The sequence below is a fragment of the Salmo salar genome, chromosome ssa10 (assembly GCF_905237065.1).
Source record: "Salmo salar chromosome ssa10, Ssal_v3.1, whole genome shotgun sequence".
Lineage (NCBI taxonomy): Eukaryota > Metazoa > Chordata > Actinopteri > Salmoniformes > Salmonidae > Salmo > Salmo salar.
In genome coordinates, this window is record NC_059451.1 from 19,953,506 (window position 1) to 19,978,953 (window position 25,448).

Here is a 25,448-nt window from a genome sequence, read left to right on the forward strand (position 1 = left end):
CTAACCATATCCATGGATTTGATCACCAAGGCCACACAGCATATCATTGTCTGTGGTGTACAGTACTAGATGAACATCCCAGCATCAAAATAACCACACCAACACACCCATATAACGGGTCCAATCAAAGTTTTTTAATGATCATTTGTCATGTAAAGAATATCTTACAATATGACAGGACTGGAATTCATAAGAACATCAATAAATACGGATTAATACTTGAGGACCAGATTCACTAAGCCTGTCACATCATCATCATCATCATCACACAGCGTATCTGTGCTTGTACTGTAGTCCTTGTGGCGCTGCCGCGTCCTGGGGGAGGCGGTGCGCTGTCAGAACTGTAATGTGACACTTCAGGCTTCCCAAAGGAACGTCTCCTTTTGATGATGCGGCAGCAGCGGTTGTGTCTCTCCCGTCTGTCTGGTGAACGGAGCATTGGGAGCTGAGACTGTATGAATAAGGTCCATGGAGTCCAAGCAACAAACACGCCAAGAGTTTAAAGGATTTTGAAAAAAATCCCACAGAGTATTTACATCACAGAGAGGAGAAGAGGAGGAGTGGAGAAGGGTGCTTTGTGGTCTCGGCTACTATGCGTCTGGACCCCTTGTTTTCCCATTCTCTCCGCTTGTAGCTTCCTTCCTATACGAGTGCTGGTTTCTTGACAGTGACTAAATGTTAAATCAGTTTACAGTATGTAACGCTCTACAGTTCTGTACTGTACTGTATGTAACCATACACAAAAAGGGGAAATTAGCTCTTAACAGCTAATGCTTAGAAATAATTTAAACATTCCAGATAAAACAAATTCTGGGCTATCAAGGGGATTGTACATCAATTAGGACAGATTATAAACTAACATGTCAACATGGTTCCCATATCTATGCACGAAGAATACCTAGTGTTGGTAGATATGGGTAACATTTTCTATGCTATGGGAATATCATGTTAAACAAAAGGAATTGATCTTGGGGTCAAAACAATCACACAAACACACACAATGTCAAGGGGCGTTCTAGAGAGGAGTAAAAACACACAGGGACAGAGAACAGCTTCTGGCAACCCAAACTAAAATGAACCATGAAAGGAAAGAGTTCAGAAAGCCAGCTTGCAACGACACTGATGAGGATAGCTAACAATAAGCAAATATGCAGTAGGCCTATCAAGTCATGCTGCCAGTCTCACAGACAACCTAACTAGTACCTCAGACAGACTAACCATGAAATCAATGAGCCGTCTCAATGACAGCAGATGCAATAGTCATTCCCCAGTCTGATCAGTTTGTCATTGTCAGAAGGTTAACATCTGAAATGGGTAGTATACAGTTGTACGTAGAATACATTCTCTCATAAAAACAACCACATTATCATATGTACTATAGCTGGTCTGGCTTTATAGAGTAAATCTCATTATCCTTGACTTGAGACCTCTCCTAGGGTTAATATCATAACAGTTGACACATTACCCTCTAGCAGTCAGAAAGCAGGTTTCCTCACCGCAGGACCGCGGCTATGCTGAGAATCCCATTGGTTGATGGTCTTGAGCCAGTCCTGACACAGCGGTGTTTCTGATGCCTCTGCTGCTACAGAGCTGTCATCTCATTCACCAGCACACTGCGGTAGAAAGCAGCTTGTAATGAGATGACAGTGACCTACAGTAGAGAGCCGTGTTGAGGTTTAGTGTCAGGATTACCTGCCCTCACTGGGCTCCTGGCGACCAGCACCGAGAGGAGGGGGGGACAGGAGAGAGAGGACAGGAGGCGTGAAGTGAGGACAGGAGAGGAGGCGAGAGAGGTCTAGGCAGGGGAGGAGAGAGGAGAGGAGATGAGTGGTGGTTCCTGGTTGTTCCGCTGGCCACTGGCTCGTTTTCTGTCTAGCTGTTCTAAGAACAATCTCCCCTCATCCACCTGTGCTCATCTCATATTTGTTTGCCATGCATGCTTACTAATACTAGTAATACTTGTGTTACACACACTGGGATGACACACACACACACACACACACACACACACACACACACACACACACACACACACACACACACACACACACACACACACACACACACACACACATACACTGTTTATACTAAAGCAGTGTATGTAGTCATTGATGGATGCTTGCTGCTAACGCAGGGCCCTGATGAAATAGAGGTACTCTCTCCCTGCTCCTCTCTGCTCCTGCCTCGCTCCTGTCCTCTGTCTCACACTCCTACAACAGTGTAAATACAAAAGGGCAAAGTTCCGCATCATTATAGCTTGTGCTTCAGAATACTAACAGAGTTTCCTTCCTCTCCGGCTGCTCGTCTGTTGCTACCCGAGACAGACGACAGAAAGTGAACTTCTCCATTGCTCTAACCCTCTGATCCAATCACATGCTACCCGACTGCGCATCCACTCATCCACACACTCACGGTTTGCCGACCGTGCAGAGATATAGATACTGCTCTGACATAGTTCTAAATAAGATCCCTCTTCCCCCACCCACCCCCCACAGGGAACCCAGAGCCGGTGTGATCAGAATGGCTCCGTAGCAATTAAGGCAAAGTGCTGGCTATAGCCTAAGGAAGAAGCCCAGATGGTTGTGAAGGTATTCCTCCTGCAGGCGTGCCGACCATGCCATGCCGCGGCAGCAGACAGCTGTGGCCGACCTCTGTTGTTTAGTGACTCGTCTTCATAATTAAGGCTCATCGCAATGAAGTAGCGATCCCATCGTCTCAGCCGTCTGCCTGCCTTCAGGGCATCAGACTGGAGAGCTGGAGAGTGGTAGAGAGGGAGAGTGGGTGAGAGAGAGGGTGCTGTCTGGAGCTGGAGCGAGGGCGGCTCTGTGTGTGTGTGTGTTCCAAGCTGGAGCGAGGACGTATATGATTATGAGGGGTGTAAGCACGTGTGTGTGTCAGAAAAAGAGAGGGCGAGAGAGTGTCAGATAGGGCAAGAGAGAACATTTGTCTCTGTGATGGAGAGACAGTATGTGTCTGGAGAGTCTGTGTGCATCGGAGCAAGCTGACACAGTCCACAGAGCACAGTCAGCTGAGTTGACCCATTGCTCCTGGAGATCCACCAATAAGCAGCTGGTCTGGTGCAGTGATAACAGCAGCCTCCACATCGGTCGGCCTACACTGTACAACAACAAAAAAAAACAGGACTCCATCTCTACTCCTTAATCATATCCAACATCTGTCCAGCCCAGGCTCGATCTCAGCAGAGTCTCGGTTTGTTTGTTTAACAGTTCTGTCCACCTTGTGTGAGAGAGATCCAATCACCTCTTCATATGTGTTCTTCCTGTCACACACACACTCCGTCCCCCGTACTACTGTAAGTGACAGACACATACTGTCCTGCTTAACCCCATAGTAATGACAGTCATCACCGTATCTTTAGGAGAATCTCAGCTGATTTATATGCCTAAGGAGCCCCAACCCACCCACGGTCAATCCGTTGTCTGGAATGTCTGGAATGGTAGACAGGATAGAAAAAAAAGCCGATATTAGACTGACATCTAAAAGACGTAAGAAGCGTGAGTGCTGTGACAGGCCTGTGGCTCCCCGTCCGTCAGAGCAAAGCCCCTGTCATCACAGCCAGGGACAAAGGTCATGACGATAACCTCTTCATTAATTAAGCATGCTTTAAGGGAGATGAATTGTACTGATATGGAGCTTGCTCTCTTTCAGGCCCTGTCTGTGTCATTGACAAGGTGGATAAAGGGATGATGATGAAAGACAAGGGAGAGAGGAAGAGAGGAGGGAGAGACAGAGAGAGAGAGAAAGAGAGAAAGGAAGGTGGGGGCGTAAGCTCAGAGGAATTGCGTTAAGGCGATAAAGGAGCTTTGGAGAATCAGTCGGATCCTGCAGTAAAAATAAAACATGTCTCCTTTTTCTACCCGCTGTAGAGAGAGGAGGTGGCCCGGGTCTTATCCCAGCCGGCTCCGGGCTGCAGCAGACAGGACAGCTCTGTTTAAAATCATGCGTTTCCTGGTACCATTCTGAACCACTGGTCCAGAAATACAAGGGTGTTTTATCTCTTTTAACCGTCTCAAATGTTTCTAGAATTTTCTGTGGGCCCTGTCGCTGTCACTGTCGCCCCCACACAAATCTCACTGAGACTGGCCTCTGAACCCAGCCACCTCTGCGTCCTCCAACAACTCTGGTTCTCTGTATTTAAAGCCAGATCCATACACTAGGACATTAGCCCAGCTTACTCCTCCTCGGGTGGGGCAGAGTGTGTGTTCATCCCGGCATTATGCCCCCATCTGCACTACTTTAAAAAGCTAATTATGGGCCCAGCTCTGTACGCGCCGGCCTGTCGGAGAGCCCTGTCATCTCTCTGTTTGATGTGCTGGAGAAGGGGGCGACTGCAATTAAGAGTCCGAATTCCCTGCTCCTCTCTTTTTTTTCTCTCTCTCTCTCTATTCCTCCCCCTCTCCTTTTCTCTCTCTGACAGTCTGACAGAACAATTTCTCCTCAGCGGGCCAGAGAAGTAGAACTCCAAAATGGAAGACGAACAGACCATTGACACCGGGACACAGACGGAATATGAGAGTGTCGTGATGGGTATGAGAGAATTCTGATGAAGGATCATTGCCTATTAGCTAGCTGGGAAGCCAGACTCAGAGAGGCTAGTCATAATCAGGCCTATTCTGGGTTGGGTTTCTCTACTCCTTACTAGCTATCTCCTCTAATAGTGAAGCAGGAACACAGAATGACTTAGAAAGGAAACACATACAGTAGGACGATATCGTTAGAAGAAACATGGACTGCTGTGGGGGTCTTCCACCACTACGGGGAGAAATTTGAGCTTCTGGATCGACCTCAGTGGCGTGAGGTCGATTTGGATACAGGCTAACTGTGCGTTTTCTCGGTTTTCCTCTACACCCAGTTAAAGGTGACTGTCATAACAATGATGAGATACAATGCTAGTCATTTGAAACCAGTAGAACCGCCAGTGTCAAAGAAAGCACGTAGCTAAATCTGTTCAGAATAACTGTTGTAGGTCATTAAGCAAAAGGTCTTCCAAAGCGCTAACCAAAAACAGCAATGTCAAGAAAGACAGTCAGACAACACATCTGTTAAAAACAAGGTTAGAATGGAGACTCAATTGAAAAACATGGATTGCATGTATATGTATTCCTCGACTCTTCTGATTTTGATACAGAATTTTCTGACGATGTTGTCACTATTTACAGTTTGTACTAAACCTCCTCCTCCACGATCATTAATGTGAAAATAGAAGGAAACAAAAGAAACCTCTTAAGATTTTAACAGGTGAACAAAGCCCCATATCCTGGGTCCTCGTTGACTTGATAAAAGTAGGCCGGGAGGGAGGGAGACAGAAAAGAAAAGCAGTGAAAGTAAAGAAGAGTACAAAGAGATTGTTATTGTCTCAGTGAGGCCTAGCAGTCGGCTGTCAGGCCTCAGAGTTGAGTATGATACAGGCTGGCTCTGGGAGCCAGGTTGTGGGGTCAGGAACAGGGCAGGAGAGGGGGTAGAGAGGGGTAGAGGAGGGGGACTGGGCAGCGAGGCGAGGTTCGGGCAGTGGACGTTTTTGGTTCAGATGTGGGCATGAGCGTTCCCATGCCCGTGCCCATGCCTGTGGCCCTGATCCCCTCCGTGGTGGCCCCCCTCTCCGTGGTGGCCCCCCTCTCCGTGGTGGCCCCCCTCTCCGTGTCCATGGCCGTGCTTCTTGTGCTTTCTGCGCTCCCGTCGGCCGTTGTGATGGTCATGGTGCCGCCTGTAGCGCTGTGCTCCCCGGGCTGGAGAGAGACAGAAGGGAGAGAAAGGGTGTGAGAGGGGAGGAGTCAGGAGAAAGAGACCGGATGAGAGGAAGTAGAGGGGGGTGTGACAGGTAGAGTGGAGCGTCAAGGATGAGATGGAGTGAGAGAGGGATATGAGATGTGAGAGGAGGGGGGTGAGAGGTCAACACCACAGACATACAGCTCTCAACATCAGCCACTCTGTCTGAAGTGTCTTCTCTACTCAACTTTACATTACTAGCTCTCTACATGTATTAGGACTGTCCTCCCACTCACGTCCTGAGTGAGCCGCTTCCTTCATGTGTTGTGCTGCCAAATTGGATCCATTGGTCCTGGATTAGGTTTGCCAACAGAAGGTCTACCTTGCCATGATAATGACTAACAAACGACTCTAGCAGGAAAACAACATTACACTCAAAATGCACCGAATACGAAATAAGGCTCCATATTTTCTCTCCAGTTCAAACAGCAGCAATTCATTATTTGTCAGTACGAGCCGAAAGGGGAAATGGGAAATACTTGTTTGCTCATAACTTCTTAAAATGGGCAAACATTGATACAATCCTACAATATGAATGATTCTGCTGTCATAAAGGAAGATGGATGTTTCTGTCGTTCGGCAGAGCGAGTTTTACTTCTCATGGGAGGATAGTAAAATGAAATGTTTCTTCTTGGTGTTTCTGGCATTCCTCCAAACTCCTGGCTGTCAATCAGACTTTGGAGCGATACACTATCTCAACAGAAAAAGGGCTATAACTTAGTTTTATCTACATTAAAATAACATTACCGTCGTCACACAACCTCTATCTGAATGAGAATTTTGTCAAATTAAAGCACATGCTACAACTTCTATGGAGAATCTTGTATTCCTACTGAATTCAGTCTCATTTTAAGTTGCCATTCCTCCACTGTTTTTGATCATTTACCCCATAGAGATAAAACTTAAAGCCCTTTAACAGTCTTGGTCACTCACACTTAGTGCAGATGATTTTGGGCCGCTCCCATTTGCCGTTGGCACGACACTTGGCCGTGGGGACGTGGCGTTGGAGGAACCCGTCGGCACACTGGTAACGCACCACTGAGTGGATGTCATAGTGGGACCGCTTACGACCAATCAGAAAGGCGTTCTTCACGGTGGGAGGGTTCACACACAGCACTGCCAAATGGAGAAAGAGAGCGAGAAATGGAAATCCAGCAATGGAGAAGTGGTACATTATAACAATGTATATCAAATCAAATGTATTTATATAGCCCTTCGTACATCAGCTGATATCTCAAAGTTCTGTACAGAAACCCAGCCTAAAACCCCAAACAGCAAGCAATGCATGTGTAGAAGCACGGTGACTAGGAAAAACTCTCTAGACAGGCCAGAACCTAGGAAGAAACCTAGAGAGGAACCAGGCTATGAGGGGTGGCCAGGCTTCTTCTGGCTGTGCCGGGTGGAGATTATAACAGAACATGGTCAAGATGTTAAAATGTTCATAAATGACCAGCATGGTCAAAATAATAATAATCATAGTAGTTGTCGAGGGTGCAACAAGCACGTCCGGTGAACAGGTCAGGGTTCCATAGCCGCAGGCAGAACATTCACAGTCATCAGTCATCACCCAGTCTTTCCCCTTTCTGTTTTTGCCCTTGTCCCTGAACAAGAGACGGTTGAAGAGCCCTGTTTTAAAGAACATTCCCCCTCCACTCTTCAAAACTGCTGACGGCACACAACACACACACATCTAAAGTTCAAAGGAAACCAAAGAGATGAGTCATGTGTGTGTGTGTGCTAGTCTGTGTGGGCTGTTGCTATCTCCTAGAGCGTTGTGTTGATGTGAGGAGGGGGGACAGGCAGACAGACAGGCAAAGTGGTTGAGACACCAGACAGACCCTACAGGGCTCTTAGCCCAGTGAGACATCACACTGACTCACTGACCTTTCAGCTCTGGCTGTTCCCCATAGACACAGATCTAGGATCAGCTTCCCCTCCACCAAACCTAATCTTCACTCTCTGGGAGGAAAACACCAAACTGACTTTAGATCAGTGCCGGGTAACTTTGTCCTACCCCGACCTTTCAGAAGGGATTGGGCCCTCAGGGGCCACAGTGTGTGACAGGTGTCAGGAATGCACCCACGCTTACTGCTCATTGGCCGGATTAGAGGGAGGGCGAATGAGAGACGAGGGATGAGGAGGGGTGACTGGGTTGACGGTGCAGTTCCTCTGTCGTTCCCCTAGATGGCAGCTCTGCAGTTGAAACCTAAAGCCCTCAGTGAGTTTCTAACCCCTAGACAGTCAACAACCCAGCTGTAGACTAAGTGGAAGTGCTTCTTTCCCTTCCTTGAAGTAATCGGCGATCTCTCATTTGGAACATGGTTGAACATGGTGGAAATGAGGTGTCCCTTACATAGCTAACACTAATGCAGAACTACCAGATCCGAGCAAACTCCAAGGAGTAGAGGAAGGGAGGGAAGGAGGGAAGGATGTATTGTCCAGCTATCCACACAGGGTCTGTGACTGCAGTATGGGCCCAGTGGGAGGTCTGGACTTCTAAAAGTAGGAAGTCAGCTTAATGCCAGGCTGTAAAGGCCCTACTGCAGTACAGAGCACTAAGACCAGGGGCTGCAGTACAGAGCACCAAGACCAGGCGCTGCAGTACAGAGCACTAAGACCAGGGGCTGCAGTACAGAGCACTAAGACCAGGGGCTGCAGTACAGAGCACCAAGACCAGGCGCTGCAGTACAGAGCACTAAGGCCAGGCGCTGCAGTACAGAGCACTAAGACCAGGCGCTGCAGTACAGAGCACTAAGGCCAGGCGCTGCAGTACAGAGCACTAAGACCAGGGGCTGCAGTACAGAGCACTAAGGCCAGGCGCTGCAGTATAGAGCAGTAAGACCAGGGGCTGCAGTACAGAGCACTAAGGCCAGGGGCTGCAGTACAGAGCACTAAGACCAGGGGCTGCAGTACAGAGCACTAAGACCAGGCGCTGCAGTACAGAGCACTAAGACCAGGGGCTGCAGTACAGAGCACTAAGACCAGGCGCTGCAGTACAGAGCACTAAGACCAGGGGCTGCAGTACAGAAGTGTGATTAAAAGGCAGGGTACAAGAAACATATACTGCTCACACCATAATACCATCAATTCTACGTAATTCCCTGTAGGCTATTACCTAACCATGATATTATTAGACAACATAATAACGCTTAGCCATATCAGATTACCCCACTTTTAATAGCACAAAAAAAATCTTTAAATTGTGTTAACAGGTTTTGTTTAGACTGCCAGTACAGTGATTGCTGTAACATCTCACACCTCGTATTCAGCCAACCAGAAAACCACCGTTTTCACTCTCTGTGTTTAGTGTGCAGTAACAGAGACTAGGAGGGACATTACTAACACTAGTGTGCAGCTGTGGCAACAGATCAATAGTCACAGGACCAGGCATGACACTCAATAACACCACCCAGATGTTACTGACTGGGGCTGGGATGCCTGGCAGCCACGCAGGACTGTGTGTGCGTGTGTGTCAGGCTGATTTAGTGTTCTTTTCAAAGCTGGAGACAGTTGGAGCCTGGATCCATCCAGCGCTCTCCGAGCCCTGTGGGCTACATCTTTACACTTAGAGTCTAACATGTCTCAGCAGATTAGACAGGGGTGAGCTGGGTATGTCCACACACAAAGCCACACACTCCAATCTTAGCCAATGTATTGATCAGCTACAGCCAGTAGGCAGGCAGGCAGGCAGGCAGGCAGGCAGGCAGGCAGGCAGGCAGGCAGGCAGGCAGGCAGGCAGCAGAGTTGGGGTGAACTGTATATCATAGTGTGTGTCCTGGGTGGCTGTCAGGGCGAGCTGCTTCTCTGTCCCCAGAAGAAAGGTGCAGGTGAAAAAGTGTACTTGGTAGAAGGCAGGTAGAGGCACTGCCCCAAAGTACCAGTGTACTCTCTGGTCTGGTCTGGTCTGGTCTGGACTGTGTGTCTGTTAAATAATATTTGGAACTGTATATGAATAAGTATGTGAATATTTGATAATATTCTGTTCATATGTGTGTGTGTGTGTGTGTGTGTGTGTGTGTGTGTGTGTGTGTGTGTGTGTGTGTGTGTGTGTGTGTGTGTGTGTGTGTGTGTGTGTGTGTGTGCGTGCGTGCGTGAGAGCGAGATGCCTTCGCCACAACCCATCCTCCTAATCAGGGTGGCTCACACCTGCCTGTTCTGTGCTCTTCCCCATGGCACTATGGGTAACACTAATCACCCAGATGACGCGTGTCACTGATTGGATACTGCCTCTCTCTCAGAGGGACAGGCCTGAGTGTCAGCCACACGGCAGTAATCAGCCAACCACGCCATACGGGCCCTGATGAGCAGACCCAAGAGAACAGCAGCACTACAGAATAGAACAGACGGTTAAGTTGGGCTGGAGATGGAATGCTGTCACTGACTGATTGACTGAAGGTCAGCTTCCCGATTAAAGGTATTAAGTTAGACCTGTGACTGTGTGTCACCAGCAATGTGTTGCACCGCTGTGATGAGACAAATAACATACAGCGGAACGTTGATCCGACTCGAGGGCAGTGGACACCACACTTTAGTGTGGCACGAGGGACTTATCTAACTCTGTGGCACGAGGGACTTATCTAACTCTGTGGCACGAGGGACTTATCTAACTCTGTGGCACGAGGGACTTATCTAACTCTGTGGCACGAGGGACTTATCTAACTCTGTGGCACGAGGGACTTATCTAACTCTGTGGCACGAGGGACTTATCTAACTCTGTGGCACGAGGGACTTATCTAACTCTGTGGCACGAGGGACTTATCTAACTCTGTGGCACGAGGGACTTATCTAACTCTGTGGCACAAGGGACTTATCTAACTCTGTGGCACGAGGGACTTATCTAACTCTGTGGCACGAGGGACTTATCTAACTGTTAAGTTTTATAACTGTAATTCTGGTGACCATTAAGATTAACTAAATAATGTTTCTAGCCTGAGGCCAGTTGAAATCAGTACCCAAGAGGATCTAGCAGTGACCCGATCCTCCATTTCCTTAAACACAGCTCTGGAGTCTGGCCAGTTGTCTCAATAAACCTACAAACATCTAGTTGGCTGGCTATTAATACCCTGTCTCTCTGTCTGCCCCAAATGCAATTGAAGACCGTCTGCTCTAATAAGCCCACAGAGGAGCATGTTAGGATGCGCACTTCTCTGGCATCTCACAGCACCATGACAGAGCAGATCCACAGAAGCCTGGTCATGTGACACAGAAACTTTACCAGTCAGCCCCAAAACTTTGTGTGAAACTCTTCCAACAATGTTTCATACAAAGGAGGATAATTTTTATGTGGATTAAATGTTCTGAAGAACTCTCATCCCTTGATCTGACAGTAAGACCATCTCTGTAAGGAGCTGCCTTAGGTGTGAAAGCATAGCTACAAGTGAGCTGACTGCGCTTGGAGGTGAGCTGTAATGATCAGTGTTAGCCTGTGGTCCAGACTGACTGATTGAAGAGGCCTAAGATGACAGAATACTTGTAAGTATTCTTTAAAGTATTTAAAGGACAGCGGAAGCATAATATCACCTCCTCTTCAACTCTTTTTCATTCTCCCCCACTGTCTTTTCCTCCCCTCGACATCCCTTTCAAACTCTCAGTCCCTCTCTCCCCCTCTCTCTCTACAACCCCTCTTGATTCCTCCCCCCTTCCCTCCCTTCCTCTTTCTCCCTCTCACCTGTTCCCTTCTTGCAGACGTAGGGCAGGTTGTAGTTGCAGGGCACGTCGTTCCACTTGCCGTTCTCGTGGGCGATCATCACCACACAGTCCTCTCCCCCCGCAAAGAAGTTGTCCGGCTGGTTCTCCCGCCAGTTCTCATATTGCTGCACAGTCACAGACACACAGGGTCAAAGACACAGACACACGACACCGACACACGGTACAGAGAGTCACAAACACAGCCACAGACAGTCACACAACACAGACAGTCGCACGGCACAGACAGTCGCACGACACAGACAGTCGCACGACACAGACAGTCGCACGACACAGACAGTCGCACGACACAGACAGTCGCACGACACAGAAAGTCGCACGACACAGACAGTCGCACGACACAGACAGTCGCACGACACAGACAGTCGCACGACACAGACAGTCGCACGACACAGAAAGTCGCACGACACAGACAGTCGCACGACACAGACAGTCACACGACACAGACAGTCACACGACACAGACAGTCACACGACACAGACAGAACAGAAAAAGAAAGTGATAGATACTGTAGACTGTTTCACTGTTCTCTTTTACTGAACAAGAAGCTGATGTGTCTTTCTCCAGCGGTATAGACTGACACAGAGTAATGACAGCTCTTTAACAACATCAGGCACAGAGGAGCTGCCTCTAGGAAGATGTAAATAGTGTAGGAAGAAAAGTGGTTCAGCGAGCGAGGCTGTACATATACACAGGTAACGACACATTCACTCAATCAACTTCCCACCTGACCTTTAGCTAACACCCACATCCTCCCTAGGGACCTCTGCTATGAGAGAAATGCACTCTTCAATAGCAGGCGGCGTCACTGTGGTTATTGTCAGTCTGAAGTATGTTGCTGATAATAAAGACTGCACATAAGATTTAAAGAGTGATCTCTCGATCCCTCTGTCTCTCCCTCTCTTTCTCCCTCTCTTTCTCCCTCTGTCTCTCCCTCTCTTTCTCCCTCTGTTTCTCCCTCCGTCTCTCCCTCCGTCTCTCCCTCCGTCTCTCCCTCCGTCTCTCCCTCCGTCTCTCTCTCCGTTTCTCCCTCCGTCTCTCCCTCCGTCTCTCTCTCCGTTTCTCCCTCCGTCTCTCCCTCCGTCTCTCCCTCCGTCTCTCCCTCCGTCTCTCTCTCCGTTTCTCCCTCCGTCTCTCCCTCCGTCTCTCCCTCCGTCTCTCTCACCAGGTCCATGTTGTCAGTCCACTGAAAATCCTCTTCCACCGTTCTGTCGTTCAGTCCGATCCAGGTGTTGTCATGACTCAGACCTGAACGACAGGGCAAAACAAATAAACACATCCTTTAAAAATACAATTTTTCCATTTAGCAGTATTTCCATTCCTATTCTGCATGTTAAGTCCCCAATGCACCACCACTCATTCCCAAGTCTCATACACACACACACACACACACACACACACACACACACACACACACACACACACACACACACACACACACACACACACACACACACACACACACACACACACACACACACACACACACACACCAGGGAGGCTCAGCTTTTATCACAATTTCAGCCCCAGATAGCACAAGGCAGAAGCAGCCAAATCTTTGCGGAAGGTGCAGCATTGATGAGATTTGGGTGCGGTGTAATGAAATTTAAATCATGATGTTTCTGATTAACATAATTATGGGGCCCATTAATCTACCTAATGGCTTTGCTCCCTTTATTGTCGGGGTGGAGACATCCATTTTCGAGGCAATTAAACACACTTTTAGGTAAATGTGTCTGTGGAAGGGAGGAATAGGGAGGAGGATGAGGGAGGACGAGTGGGAGGATGTATAGCTCTGGCCTCTCTGGGACTGGGAGGGGTTCACCATGCTGGGGCTTTTATTCTGTCTTTCCTTTCATCCAGTTCTTTCTTTCTCCATCCCTCTGAGGATCAATGCCAGAACATGAGACGGCGCTTCATTATATATTCTGTAAAGTCGCACTGATTGGAAGACACCCACCGTTGATGAAGTCCTGCTCCTGGAGTGTGTGTATGCTGGCCAGGTGTCCGCTGTGCTCCCTGCAGTCCTTCTCTGCGTCCTCCCAGGTGTGTCTGCGGCTGAAGTACCTGTAGCAGTGGCCATGGTACTTCCTCCATGTGTGTTCACAGCCCTCTGTGTCTGCACATACAGAGAGAGAGAGAGAGAGAGAGAGAGAGAGAGAGAGAGAGAGAGAGCAAGAGAGAGAGAGAGAGAGACCTATTGTACTAGAATTTACTTTTTCAATGAATAGGAATATTTATATACAGTATATAACAGAAAAAAATGTTAGCTGTTATCCTGTTTATCTCACTCTTAAGAACTTATTAGTTAGTAGTTACTGTATTTCTGACTGTGCTATTCTTTCTTTTTGCAACATGAAATCACTATCAGTTAGCATGTGGAACATTCAGGGCCTAAACTCATCAACCTTTGGACTGAAGAGTTTAGCACTGGAGTTCAACACACATCTTAAAGATGTTGACGTCATCATTCTGCAGGAGACATGGTGTAAGGCTGACATTGTCACTCACTGTCCCACAGGCTACAGAGAGGTCATTGTGCCATCACAAAAATACAGCTCTGTCAATAGAGGCAGAGACTCTGGAGGATTGATCATTTGGTACAAATCCGAACTATAACATCTAATTGATCCCCTCAAAATTGGCAAATATCACATTTGGTTAAAACTGAAAAAAGAACTTGTACTGACAGAAAAATATGTGTTCCTTTGCGCAGTATATATCCCCCCCTCAGAATCCCCATATTACTCAGAGGAGATCTTCCCCACCCTTGAGGAAGAGACGTGCCATTTCCAGGCCCAGGGAAATGTGCTCATCTGTGGGGACACAAATGCGCGCACAGGAACACTACCTGATCTAACAAGCACACGAGGGGACAGCTTTATTACAGGCCATAAAGTTTCTAACTGTCTTAATCTCCCCCATAGAAACAACAGTCACAGCACCGTCAACAAAAACGGAAGGGATCTTTTGCAGCTCTGTAGAAGCCTGGGTCTGTACTTTGTCAATGGTAGGTTACGGGGGGACTCTTTGGGGAGATTCACCTACTGCTCACCTCTTGGCCACAGTACAGTAGACTATATGATCACAGACATTGACCCTTTCTCTCTCAGCTCATTCACTGTCAAGCCACTAACACCTCTGTCTGATCACAGCCAAATTACGTTGTTCCTCAAAAGAACAGACATGGAAACAACCACACATTCACAGCCCAGTAAGCTGTACAACATCAGAAATTCATACAGATGGGCCCAAAACAGCACAGAAGAATACCAGAAAGCAACCTGGAACCAAAATATCCAAACACTCTTAGATAACTTTCTGGATACCACATTCACTCACAGTAAAGAAGGCATCAATCTAGCAGTACAAAACATCAACTATATATTAAGGCAAAAAGCAAAAGAAGCACAATTGAAATGGTTAAAAAACAAAACAAAAAAGATCACAGATGACAACTGGTTTGATGCAGATTGTAAAATTATAAGGAAAAAACTTAGAACACTATCCAACCAAAAGCACAGAGAACGAAATAATGGTGAATTACACCTTCATTACTGTGAGACTTTAAAACTCTATAAACGTACACTCAGAACCAAAAAAGCAAAGTACAACAGCAAGCAGCTGACACTAATTGAGGAGTCCATAAACATAAACAACTTCTGGCAAAATTGGAAAAAACGGAAAAAATCGAAACAAGAGGAATTAGCGATACAAAATGGTGACATATGGACAACCCATTTTAAAACACTCTACAGCACCTTTCAAATTGACACAAATGGAGAACAACGCCAAATTCATGAGAAGTTGAATGGATTAGAAAAAGCTATAAAGGACAATCAAAATCCATTGGACTCCCCAATTACTGACCAGGAGCTTTATAAGAAACTTCAGGCTCTCAAATTTAAAAAAGCATGCGGACCTGATGGCATCCTAAATGAGATGCTCGAACTCACTAGTGCAAAATTTCAATTGGCTATATTAAAACTGTTGAATTTGATCCTGAGTGTAGGTTATTCCCTGACATCTGGAATCAAGGACTCATAACCCCAATCTTTAAGAACGGAAACAAATTTGACCCTAACAATTACAGAGGCATTTGTGTGAACAGTAACCCGGGGAAGGTTTTCTGTAGTATTATCAATGTAAGAGTTCTAAACTTCCTTAATAAGCACAATGTCTTGAGTAAAAGCCAAATTGGAATTATACCAAAACATTGCACAACTGATCATATTTACACCCTACACATCCTGATAGATAAACATGTCCACCAAAATAATACCAAAATATACGCTTGCTTTATCGACTTCCAAAAAGCATTTGATTCTATTTGGCATACAGGACTGTTCAACAAAGTTATTGAAAGTGGTGTAGGGGGTAAAACATATGACATAATTAAATCAATGTATACTGGCAATATGTGCAGCATTAAAATTGGTAAGAAAATAACAGAATTCTTTAACCAGGGGTGGGGCTTTCACCAGGGTTGCAATCTGAGCCCTGCACTCTTCAATATTTACATTAACGAATTGGCCACTATTCTAGAAAAACCCTCAGCCCCTGTTGTTAGTCTCCACAATTCAGAAGTTAAATGCCTACTCTTCGCAGATGACCTATGCCTGCTGTCACCCACAGCACATGGCCTACAGAGCCTGGACCTGCTAGAGCAGTACTGCCAGACCTGGGCCCTGGCAGTAAACCCCAAAAATACTAAAATAATGATTTTCCAGAGAAGATCCAGATCTCAGGGAATTAGACCAAAGTTCTCAATTGGTACAAAATATATAGAGTACTGTACACACTACAATTACTTAGGTTTAAAAATAACCTCAACTGGACACCTTAATGAGGCAGTGAATGAACTGAGAGAGAAAGCACGCAGGGCATCCATTAAAAAGCAAATTCAAATTGAAATACCTATTAAAATTTGGCTAAAACTAATTGAATATGTCATTGAACCAATTGTACTTTATGGCAGCGAGGTGTGGGGTCCACTTGCAAAACAAGATTTCATCAAATGGGACAAACACCCCATTGAAACCCTGCATGCAGAGTTCTGTAAGATTCTCCTACATGTCCAGAGGAAAACTACAAACAATGCATGCCGGGCAGAATTAGGCCAATATCCACTAATAATAAAATCACAAAAAAGTACAATTAAGTTTTGGAAAGATCTAAAATACAGTGACTCCCATATCATTACCAAGCCCTGCAATGCCAAGAGCTGAGCAAATAAAAGAGTCCCCTCATCCAGCTGGTCCTGGGGCTGAGTTCACAAACCTGTTTTACTAACAGGACCAGAACATCCTCAGGACCAGGACAGCCTCAGGACCAGAACATCCAATCAATCAGAATAAAATAAATTACAACACAGTCAAAACAAAACTACATTGCTTATTAGGAAACACAAGCACAAACACAAAGCAAAATGCAGTGCTATCTGGCCTTAAATCGACAGTACACCGTGGCTAAATATTTGACCATGGTTACTGATCAAAACCTTAGAAAAACCTTACAAAGTACAGGCTCAGTGAGCACAGCCTTGCCATTGAGAAGGGTAGACACAGGAAAACCTGGCTCCCTGTAGAGGAAAGGCTGTGCAACCACTGCACAACAGCAGAACTGAGACGGAGCTGCATTTCCTGACAAAATGTCAAAAGTATAAAACAATTAGAGAGTGTCATTTTCCCAAATTTGAAACCCTTATTCAAGGTTTCAAAGACTTCTCTGATGAGGATAGGCTACCCGTCCTGTTGGGGGAGGACACAGAGAGCTGTGGGTTGGCAGCGCACTACATTGCTGCCTGCCATAAGTTGAGGGACAGTGTCTGACAGACCAATCAACCTGCACATGTACTCTACTGTATGCTTATTGTTATTGTTGAATGTATGGTTATTTTGACCCTTGGTTATTGTTGTTACTGTTGTCCCCTTGACAATTTTGATTCTCATTTTTATTTGTACATTGTTACGTCATGCCAATAAAGCAAATGTAATTGAATTGAATTGAGAGAGAGAGACAGAGAGAGAGAGAGAGAGAGAGAGAGAGAGAGAGACAGAGAGAGATAGATAGGAGAGAGACAGAGAGAGAGAGAGAGAGAGAGGCAGAGAGAGAGAGAGAGAGAGACAGAGACAGAGAGAGAGAGAGAGAGAGAGGCAGAGAGAGAGAGAGAGAGAGAGAGAGAGACAGAGAGAGAGGCAGAGAGAGAGAGAGAGAGACAGAGACAGAGAGAGAGGCAGAGAGAGAGAGAGAGAGAGAGAGACAGAGACAGAGAGAGAGAGAGACAGACAGAGAGAGAGAGAGAGAGAGACAGAGAGAGAGAGAGAGAGAGAGAGACAGAGACAGAGAGAGAGAGACAGAGAATGAGAGACAGAGACAGAGAGAGAGAGAGAGGGGGGGGGGGTTAGTCTACAGAAACACACAGATGCATACTCATATATCTCTGGTTCACGCAACCATGTGCATGGAAGCACAAACACAGTGTATACAGTGTATACAGTGTATACGGATGTATGTATGTGTATATGTGTATATCCTTTTTCTGCTCTAGGGATATCATTATTGTTTGGATAACCTTATTTACTGATTTTTATCTTACATTTTTTCAGCCTTTATGCGATGCACACTGCAGAGAACACCCGAAGAAGAATGATCATTTAATTACCATAGTGAATTTTTGTAATGTTTATGCGTCAATTAATCCCATAAGGGATGGGCTGCCAACTGGGCCTTCCCTGTGGCTCAGTTGGTAGAGCATGGTGTTTGCAACGCCAGCATGGTGTGTGCAACCCCAGGGTTGTGGGTTCAATTCCCACGGGGGGCCAGTACAAATGCATGAAATGAAATGTATGCAGTCGCTCTGGATAAGAGTGTCTGCTAAATGACTAAAATGTAAACTGCCGATTTCACATGAAAATAAAATGTCATTTATTTACACACTTCACACTTTTTTCCTGTCTCTCACATTCTTTCCAGTGCTCTACTTTCCCTCCTCCCTCCCTCCCTCCCTCCCTCCCTCCCTCCCTCCCTCCGTGACGTCCGTCCAGGCCTAATCCCAGTCAGGCAGTGGGCTGGGATGGGAGCAGAGCAGTATGAGGAAGCAGCTTAGCCCTGTGAAAGGCTCTTTAATCTATTTAAATGACAACAATCCCCAGAAATGTCTCCCAGTGGGGACGCCATCCGGACTAATTCAACCCTGTCACAGCCCCTGTCAGGACTCTGCTCCTGTCTCCTCGTTCCTACTTTCTCTCCGTCCGTTTCCCTCTTCCTTTCCCTTCATCCCTGTCAGCACTGAGCCTCGTCCTCCATCCCTCTGCCTCCCTCTTCGTCCCTTTTTTTCACTCTATCTCTCTCCCTCTATCCATCCCCTTTCTCCCTGTCCCTCCCTTCCCTCCCTCCCTCCCTCCCTCCCTCCCTCCCTCCCTCCCTCCCTCCCTCCCTCCCTCCCTCCCTCCCTCCCTCCCTCCCTCCATCTCATCTCCCTCTCTCCATCCATCTTCCTTGGGGTTCACTGTATGGCAGTGCTCAGCTGCACCCATTCACTGTGTCTACAGAGGATGTGTGAGGGAAACAGAGAGAGTATGTGCGCGTGCATGTGTGTATGCATCTGCGTTTGGGGAAGGGGGTTCAGGGTTTTTCTGTCAACCCAGCCAAGCCCCCCTTTCCCTCCAACCCCTGCAGAGTGGGGATCGAAGAGAGATGGCCTCAGCTTTCCCCCCAACACATCTAAAGCGACACGGGTAAATTGGGCAGTGCAAATAGGGCCGTATGGAACCCTGCTTCGCATGCAAACACTTCCAGGCCAGCATGAGAGGAGCTCAGAGGAAAGGGGCCAAGGAGAGGAGGGTGTGTGTGTGTGTGTGTGTGAGTGTGTGTGTTTGTGTGTTTGTTTATTTGTAAGTGGATGAGCGCTAGCTGTAGAGACTGTCCAGTCCACTTATATTACACAGAGTTGCTGTCCATATGATGCTCTATCTTGTAGGGGACTGTTCCCCACAATGCCATGCTGTGATAATAGTCATCAGACACCTCTCTACATGCCCAGAGGAGAACAGATGAACGCTTGAAGTGGATCTCTCCGGAGGAGAGCTGTCCGTGGTTCTGAAACACTCAGCACCAGCAGAATGCACTACCGTCGCTCATTATTACTATTCACAACCTTCCAACGGCCGGCGCTCAAAGCAATCTAGTCTCTATTTGTTCTCAGTCAGGGGAACAACATGTAGCAAATTGCTTTGCACCCCCTTATAATAGGAAGCGATACTTAACGTGTAGTGACAGGGTAACTACAGCAGTACCCTCATGCCCTATCACATGTGCAGAATGTGGGAACGCATGTCGAACGAATGGCGAATTGCCATGGCACCAAACAAATTGGCACATGCACTCACGCACATAGGCACACCCACACACACACGCGTGCGCACGCAAAACACACTCTGTGGAGGCCTGTGTGATTAGACGAGTGAACACATCTGCAGGGCTGCAGACTCTAATCTCTCCCTTCTGCTCCCAGAAGGCTCCAAGATAACGTACTCATTCACTGGGCTACGGTGTGTGTGTGTTTGTGTGTGTGTGTGTGCGACTGAATGTGGCGGGAGGGCGGGCGGGGGGAGTTTGGCTGCTCACTTCAACACTCTATGGCAATTGGACACACATTCGTTCATCATGCTCATCATGCTTTCATATTTCCCAACAGCAGTGCCTGTGCACGAGGCCCATTTTCACTCATTGGATGAATTAGGTGGAGCAGAGGTGAGAGATAATGGGAAAATCATTGAGCCTGCTGTAAACCTCAGGGATTTTGAAGTATCAACCAGATGTCATGGAGAGAGAAGATGGCTGGATCTCGGTTCCCTCCACAGCTAAGGTCAGCTCACACAGTCTCTGTTGCCCTAGTAGCTTTCATCATCAAATAATACTCCGCTGCTCCACACAATTGCATTGAACAGTATGATGTACGGAGGTGTACTATTCTCCAAATGTCCTTTTACTGAGCCAGGTAGACATTGAAAACAAAGCCTGTTTTGCAACAGTGACCTAGTTGGTTTTTGTAGCCATACTGTATAATATGAGCTATAAGCTATATAAACTATATTTCCAACAAGTGGGTAAAGATGAAGTATTGCTGGGAAGTTTGGCTATTTTTACTGACTCTGATTTTTCCGACTCGTTCAGTCAAAAGAACAAATATTTAGACTCATTTTGTTAATTTGAGTCTGTAATGCTCAGAGCATGCGGGACCCCGTATCGGCTAACAATGAACTGAAAACTCGAAAGAGTCATGATTCTACGAGCCTCTCGTTCACCATAGGGGGCTTATTGGAGCTGTTATTTGTGACTGAGACTTGTAAATGTGTGTTTAAACAGTGTACATTTGTTGATTGCTAGGCCTTCAAATAAGCCTATCTCTTGATACATTTGAAACGAGTTGTGGCCACAACCGGACTAGATTGTGAACGACTCTTGACAGAATGCATTGCTTGACTGTTGAGAGGGTGATATGTAGCTTGACGACAAAAACAAAAACAAAAATTCCGCTGCTCTATCGTTCGCTACATACTTCTCGTTGCGGAGAAGAAACTAACGCCCACGCCGGCGTAGCATTTGGCCAGAGCGTCGGTTCTACAAAGCTGTGTCCATAATATTCAATAATCAATTAACTGCAGTCATTCTTGCACCCTGCGATCATTTATCCGTTATAAACATGTGTCACGTCCTGGCCAGTATAAGGGTTAATTGTTATTGTAGTTTGGTCAGGACGTGGCAGAGGGTATTTGTTTTATGTGGTTCAGGGTGGTGTTTTTGTAGTAAGGGCATTTGATTTAGTATTCCGGGGGTTTTTGGGCACTGTTTTGAGATTCATGTATTCTATGTTTAGTCTAGGTAGTCTGTTTCTATGTGGGGTTAATTGGGGTGGACCTCCAATTGAAGTCAGCTGTGTGGTGTTGCCTTTGATTGGAAGTCCTATATTAGTTGGGTGTGTTTGTCTGTGTGTTTGTGGGAGATTGTTCTGTGTTTAGCCTTGTGCCTTGCCAGACTGTTTGTTGATCATTCGTTCTCTTTTTGTTATTTTGGTGTTCATTTTGGAATTGATTAAAAGTCAAGATGAGCATACACATACCTGCGGCATTTTGGTCCTCCTTAACCAACGACAACCGTGACAACATGTATTTTGTTTCTCTATGCTCATGATCTATTTTCCTGTGCGTATATGACAGAGAGTAGGTGGTCGGACTCATTGCGACCAGCACTAGCAGGTCAAACGAACGACTAAAATGAACGAGTCACTCAGAAAAAACAAATCATGACTTTCGAGGTAAAAGAGTCCATGGTTGGTATATTGTATTGGGGTCGGGAGTGTGTCCAACATGGCCTGCGTCGGCGTAGACTGGGTTGTTATCTACAGAAACAGGGAGAATGGAGACACTGGGGGGCTATGTAGGGGCGCGCGCACACACACACACACACACACACACACACACACACACACACACACACACACACACACACCGTGGGCTGCATCTGGCACCATGCCCAGACAGTGTGTAAGGCATGGGCTGCCCACTGTTGGGCCTTTACCAGCCAGGCCTCCTGGGAGCTGCCATGAAAGAGGCCAGTGGTGTGAAGGAGGCGCACAGAGCAGCTTAATCCAACAGCCTGAGAGGAAAGAGCCTGCGGCGCTACACACACACACACACACACACACGCACACAAACATATGCACGAGCACAGTCAAACACCCACACGCATGCACACACACACACACACACGCACACAAACATATGCACGAGCACAGTCAAACACCCACACGCATGCACACACACACTCACACACACACACACACACCAACATTATTCATAAGTGCCTTTGGTGTGATATCTACTGCTCATTAGACGATTTCACCCAGACTATCAATATTGCAGAAAGAAAGGAACCATGCCTGTGCAGACAGACAGACAGACAGAACAGACTGAGAGACAGCCTGACCCGGAAGGAAGCCAACACAGATACAGCTCTGCTCACAGATCTTAAGACTGTCTCGATTGATTTCCTCCGCCGACAGAAGTCTCAATGCCTGATATTAATGTGTTACTTCAAGTTTTATTTTTCGTTTGGACTGAGGCACATTTCTTCTATTAATATTCAGAGTGAGCAGGGAATGAGCATCAGTTAGGGAAATAAAAGGCCAAACGCTTCCAGTTGAGTGATTGGGTCGTTTATCCACTTCACCATGTGATATTTGTGCGCCGTGGCTTTTTGAGACCTCTGATGATGAAACGCTGTGTGTGTGCTGCCTTTCACCTCCCCTCTCTCGCTCCCTCTTCCCTTCTCTCTCCCTGTGACACTCGCTTTAATGACTGACAGCTCTTTGCCATTTAAACGAGGCCACCCAGAGTCGGAGAGAGCCTTCCACACTCTCACAGAGACACCCTCTGCTTTTAGTGAGAATGTCTAAATGGAGGATAGGATGGGGGGTTATTATGGTTATTACAGCTCTGTGATGAGGAGTCTAATCGGGTGAGCATTACCATCAATCTAATGGGTGAAGATTGGACATTACTAATGCTCTCTGATGCCTGCCTGCCTCATTCCAGCTAATTACCTGGAGACGTGACATTTACCACCAAGCCGCTGGCAGAGAGCTGGAGACAGAGGGAGGACACACACACACACACACACACACACACACACACACACACACACACACACACACACACACACACACACACACACACAATGGGACAGACCTTTACAGACCTGCTGTATATGTACAGTATGTGGACTGTGGATGGGAGCAGAGGGGAATGAGCGGGATAGAGGGATAACACACCACGCACATATAAAAATAGGCCTGGTAGTATTTACTGTATGTAGCTGTAACTAGCTCCCTAAACTGAATTGAGCTGCTGCGTGTTCAGGCCATCAGGAGTGGAGCTCTGTTATTGGTGGGCCTGCCAGGACGCCCATCGGCACTAGAAAGCTCAGAGCCTCTGTTTACAGGCCCAGGGTACACTGGGGAGACCATTAGAGAAGAGGAGGCCAGGACCCCAACACTCTGTCTAACAGCTCAGCCTCTCATACTGGATCACCACAGCACCTAGTCTAATGGCTCCATGCTAGCGCTCTGTCTATAGGGGCTAATCCTGGGAGGCTGTCAGTTATATGCAAGGGAGGTTATAGGTGTGTGTGTGTGTGTGTGTGTGTGTGTGTGTGTGTGTGTGTGTGTGTGTGTGTGTGTGTGTGTGTGTGTGTGTGTGTGTGTGTGTGTGTGTGTGTGTGTGTGTGTGTGTGTGTGTGTGTGTGTGTAGGTAGGTAGGTTGGTTCTTATATCCTTGTGGGGACCAAAAATCCCCCAAAGTCCCCACAAGAATAGTAAAACAAGGAAAATTCTTCCTTGTGGAGACAAAGGCTATTTTAAGTTTAGGGGTTAGGTTTAGGCTTAGGGTTACAATTAGAGTTAGGGTTAGGAGTTACAGGTTTGGGTTACGGGTTAAGGTTAAAGTTATGGTAAGAGTTAAGATCAGGGTTGGGGATAATAGGATTTAGACATGTGTTTTAGGTCCCATGAGGATAGAAGAACAAAACATGCCTGTGTATGTATGTATGTATGTATGTATGTATGCATGCATGTATGTATGTATGTATGTATGTATGTGTGTGTGTGTGTGTGTGTGTGTGTGTGTGTGTGTGCGTGCGTATGCATGTATGTACGTATGTATGTATGAATGTACAGTATGAATGTGTGAGAGAGAGAGATTGTGTGTGTGTGTGTGGGTGTTGACATGCTGGGATTGCCTGGGAGAGATAGAAAGAGAAAAGGAAGCAGTGCTTTCTAATGCTAGGACTCCCTCCCTCTGCCACACAGTCCTATAGGAGATGAAGGGGATTGCTCCTGGAACACGTCCCTAATTAAGCACCTTGAATGACATTCAACACAGATTCCTATCCTGCCACACAAAGACAAGATGGGCTTTAATTTTCCCCCAGAACAGACTTGGCAAACAGAGACAATAGCATATGGGCCGAGGGCCGAGAATCATTTGACAGCGTTTCATTATTCTGTTTGACTCGTCCCTGCCAAGTTGCCTGAAAACTTAGTGATAATTTTCCTGGCGCCGTGCGGCTCCTGCAGATGCGAGGCCCCCAGTGAGGTGGATCATGCTCAGAGCGACGACGAGCGCTGGCAGGATTAAGAGAGACGGCAAAGACTTGAAGCCCACTCGATCCGCCCGCCTTCTGCTCCGAGCCTCGGTACGTGTCCCTCTCGACGTGTTTTATTATAACACAAATCTTCATTAGCATTAATAGCCTCGATAAATACCCAGAGGAAGATCAATTTGCTGGCTTTCCTTGCGGTTTATGCCGAGTCGGGGTTTAGACAGGACCCACAGCGGCTCAACGGCTCCAGGCTGACCCTGGAGATGCCAGTCTTAAAACACAATACTGCATAAAACAGCATCTCTTTTCTGTCTCTTACTCAAACATCTCAGATGTACAGTACCAGTCAAAAGTTTGGACTTACTCATTCAAGGGTTTTTCTGAATTTGTTATATTTTCTACATTGTAGAATAATAGTGAAGACATCAAAACTATGAAATAACACATCATGTGTTACTACACATAGAATCATGTAGTAACCAAAAAAGTGTTAAACTAATCAAAACATGTTTTATATTTTACATTCTTCAAAGTAGCCACACTTTGCCTTGATGACAGCTTTACACACTCTTGGCATTCTCTCAACCAGCTTCATCAGGTAGTCACCTGGAATGCATTTCAGTTAACAGGTGTGCCTTGGTAAAAGTTAATTTGTGGAATTTCTTTCCTTAATACATTTGAGCCAATCAGTTGTGTTGTGACAAGGTAGGGGTGGTATACAGAAGATAGCTCTATTTGGTGAAAGACCAAGTCCATATTATGGCAAGAACAGCTCAAATAAGCAAAGACAAACG

General features: G+C 46.6%; 1 protein-coding gene across 1 annotated transcript in view; it reads right to left on the minus strand.

Moving 5' to 3' along the window:
• Nucleotides 1-112: 112 nt before the first annotated feature.
• LOC106613725 (neurocan core protein) overlaps nucleotides 113-25,448 on the minus strand; it is a 194,445-nt gene continuing 169,109 nt past the window's right edge. The window contains exons 12-16 of the mRNA XM_014216278.2: nucleotides 13,454-13,612; nucleotides 12,659-12,741; nucleotides 11,456-11,600; nucleotides 6,721-6,903; nucleotides 113-5,747 (exon numbers count right to left, since the gene is read on the minus strand). Of these exons, the coding sequence (XP_014071753.2) occupies nucleotides 5,545-5,747; nucleotides 6,721-6,903; nucleotides 11,456-11,600; nucleotides 12,659-12,741; nucleotides 13,454-13,612 (773 nt within the window). The 3' untranslated portion in view covers nucleotides 113-5,544. The remainder of the gene's footprint in view (nucleotides 5,748-6,720; nucleotides 6,904-11,455; nucleotides 11,601-12,658; nucleotides 12,742-13,453; nucleotides 13,613-25,448) is intronic.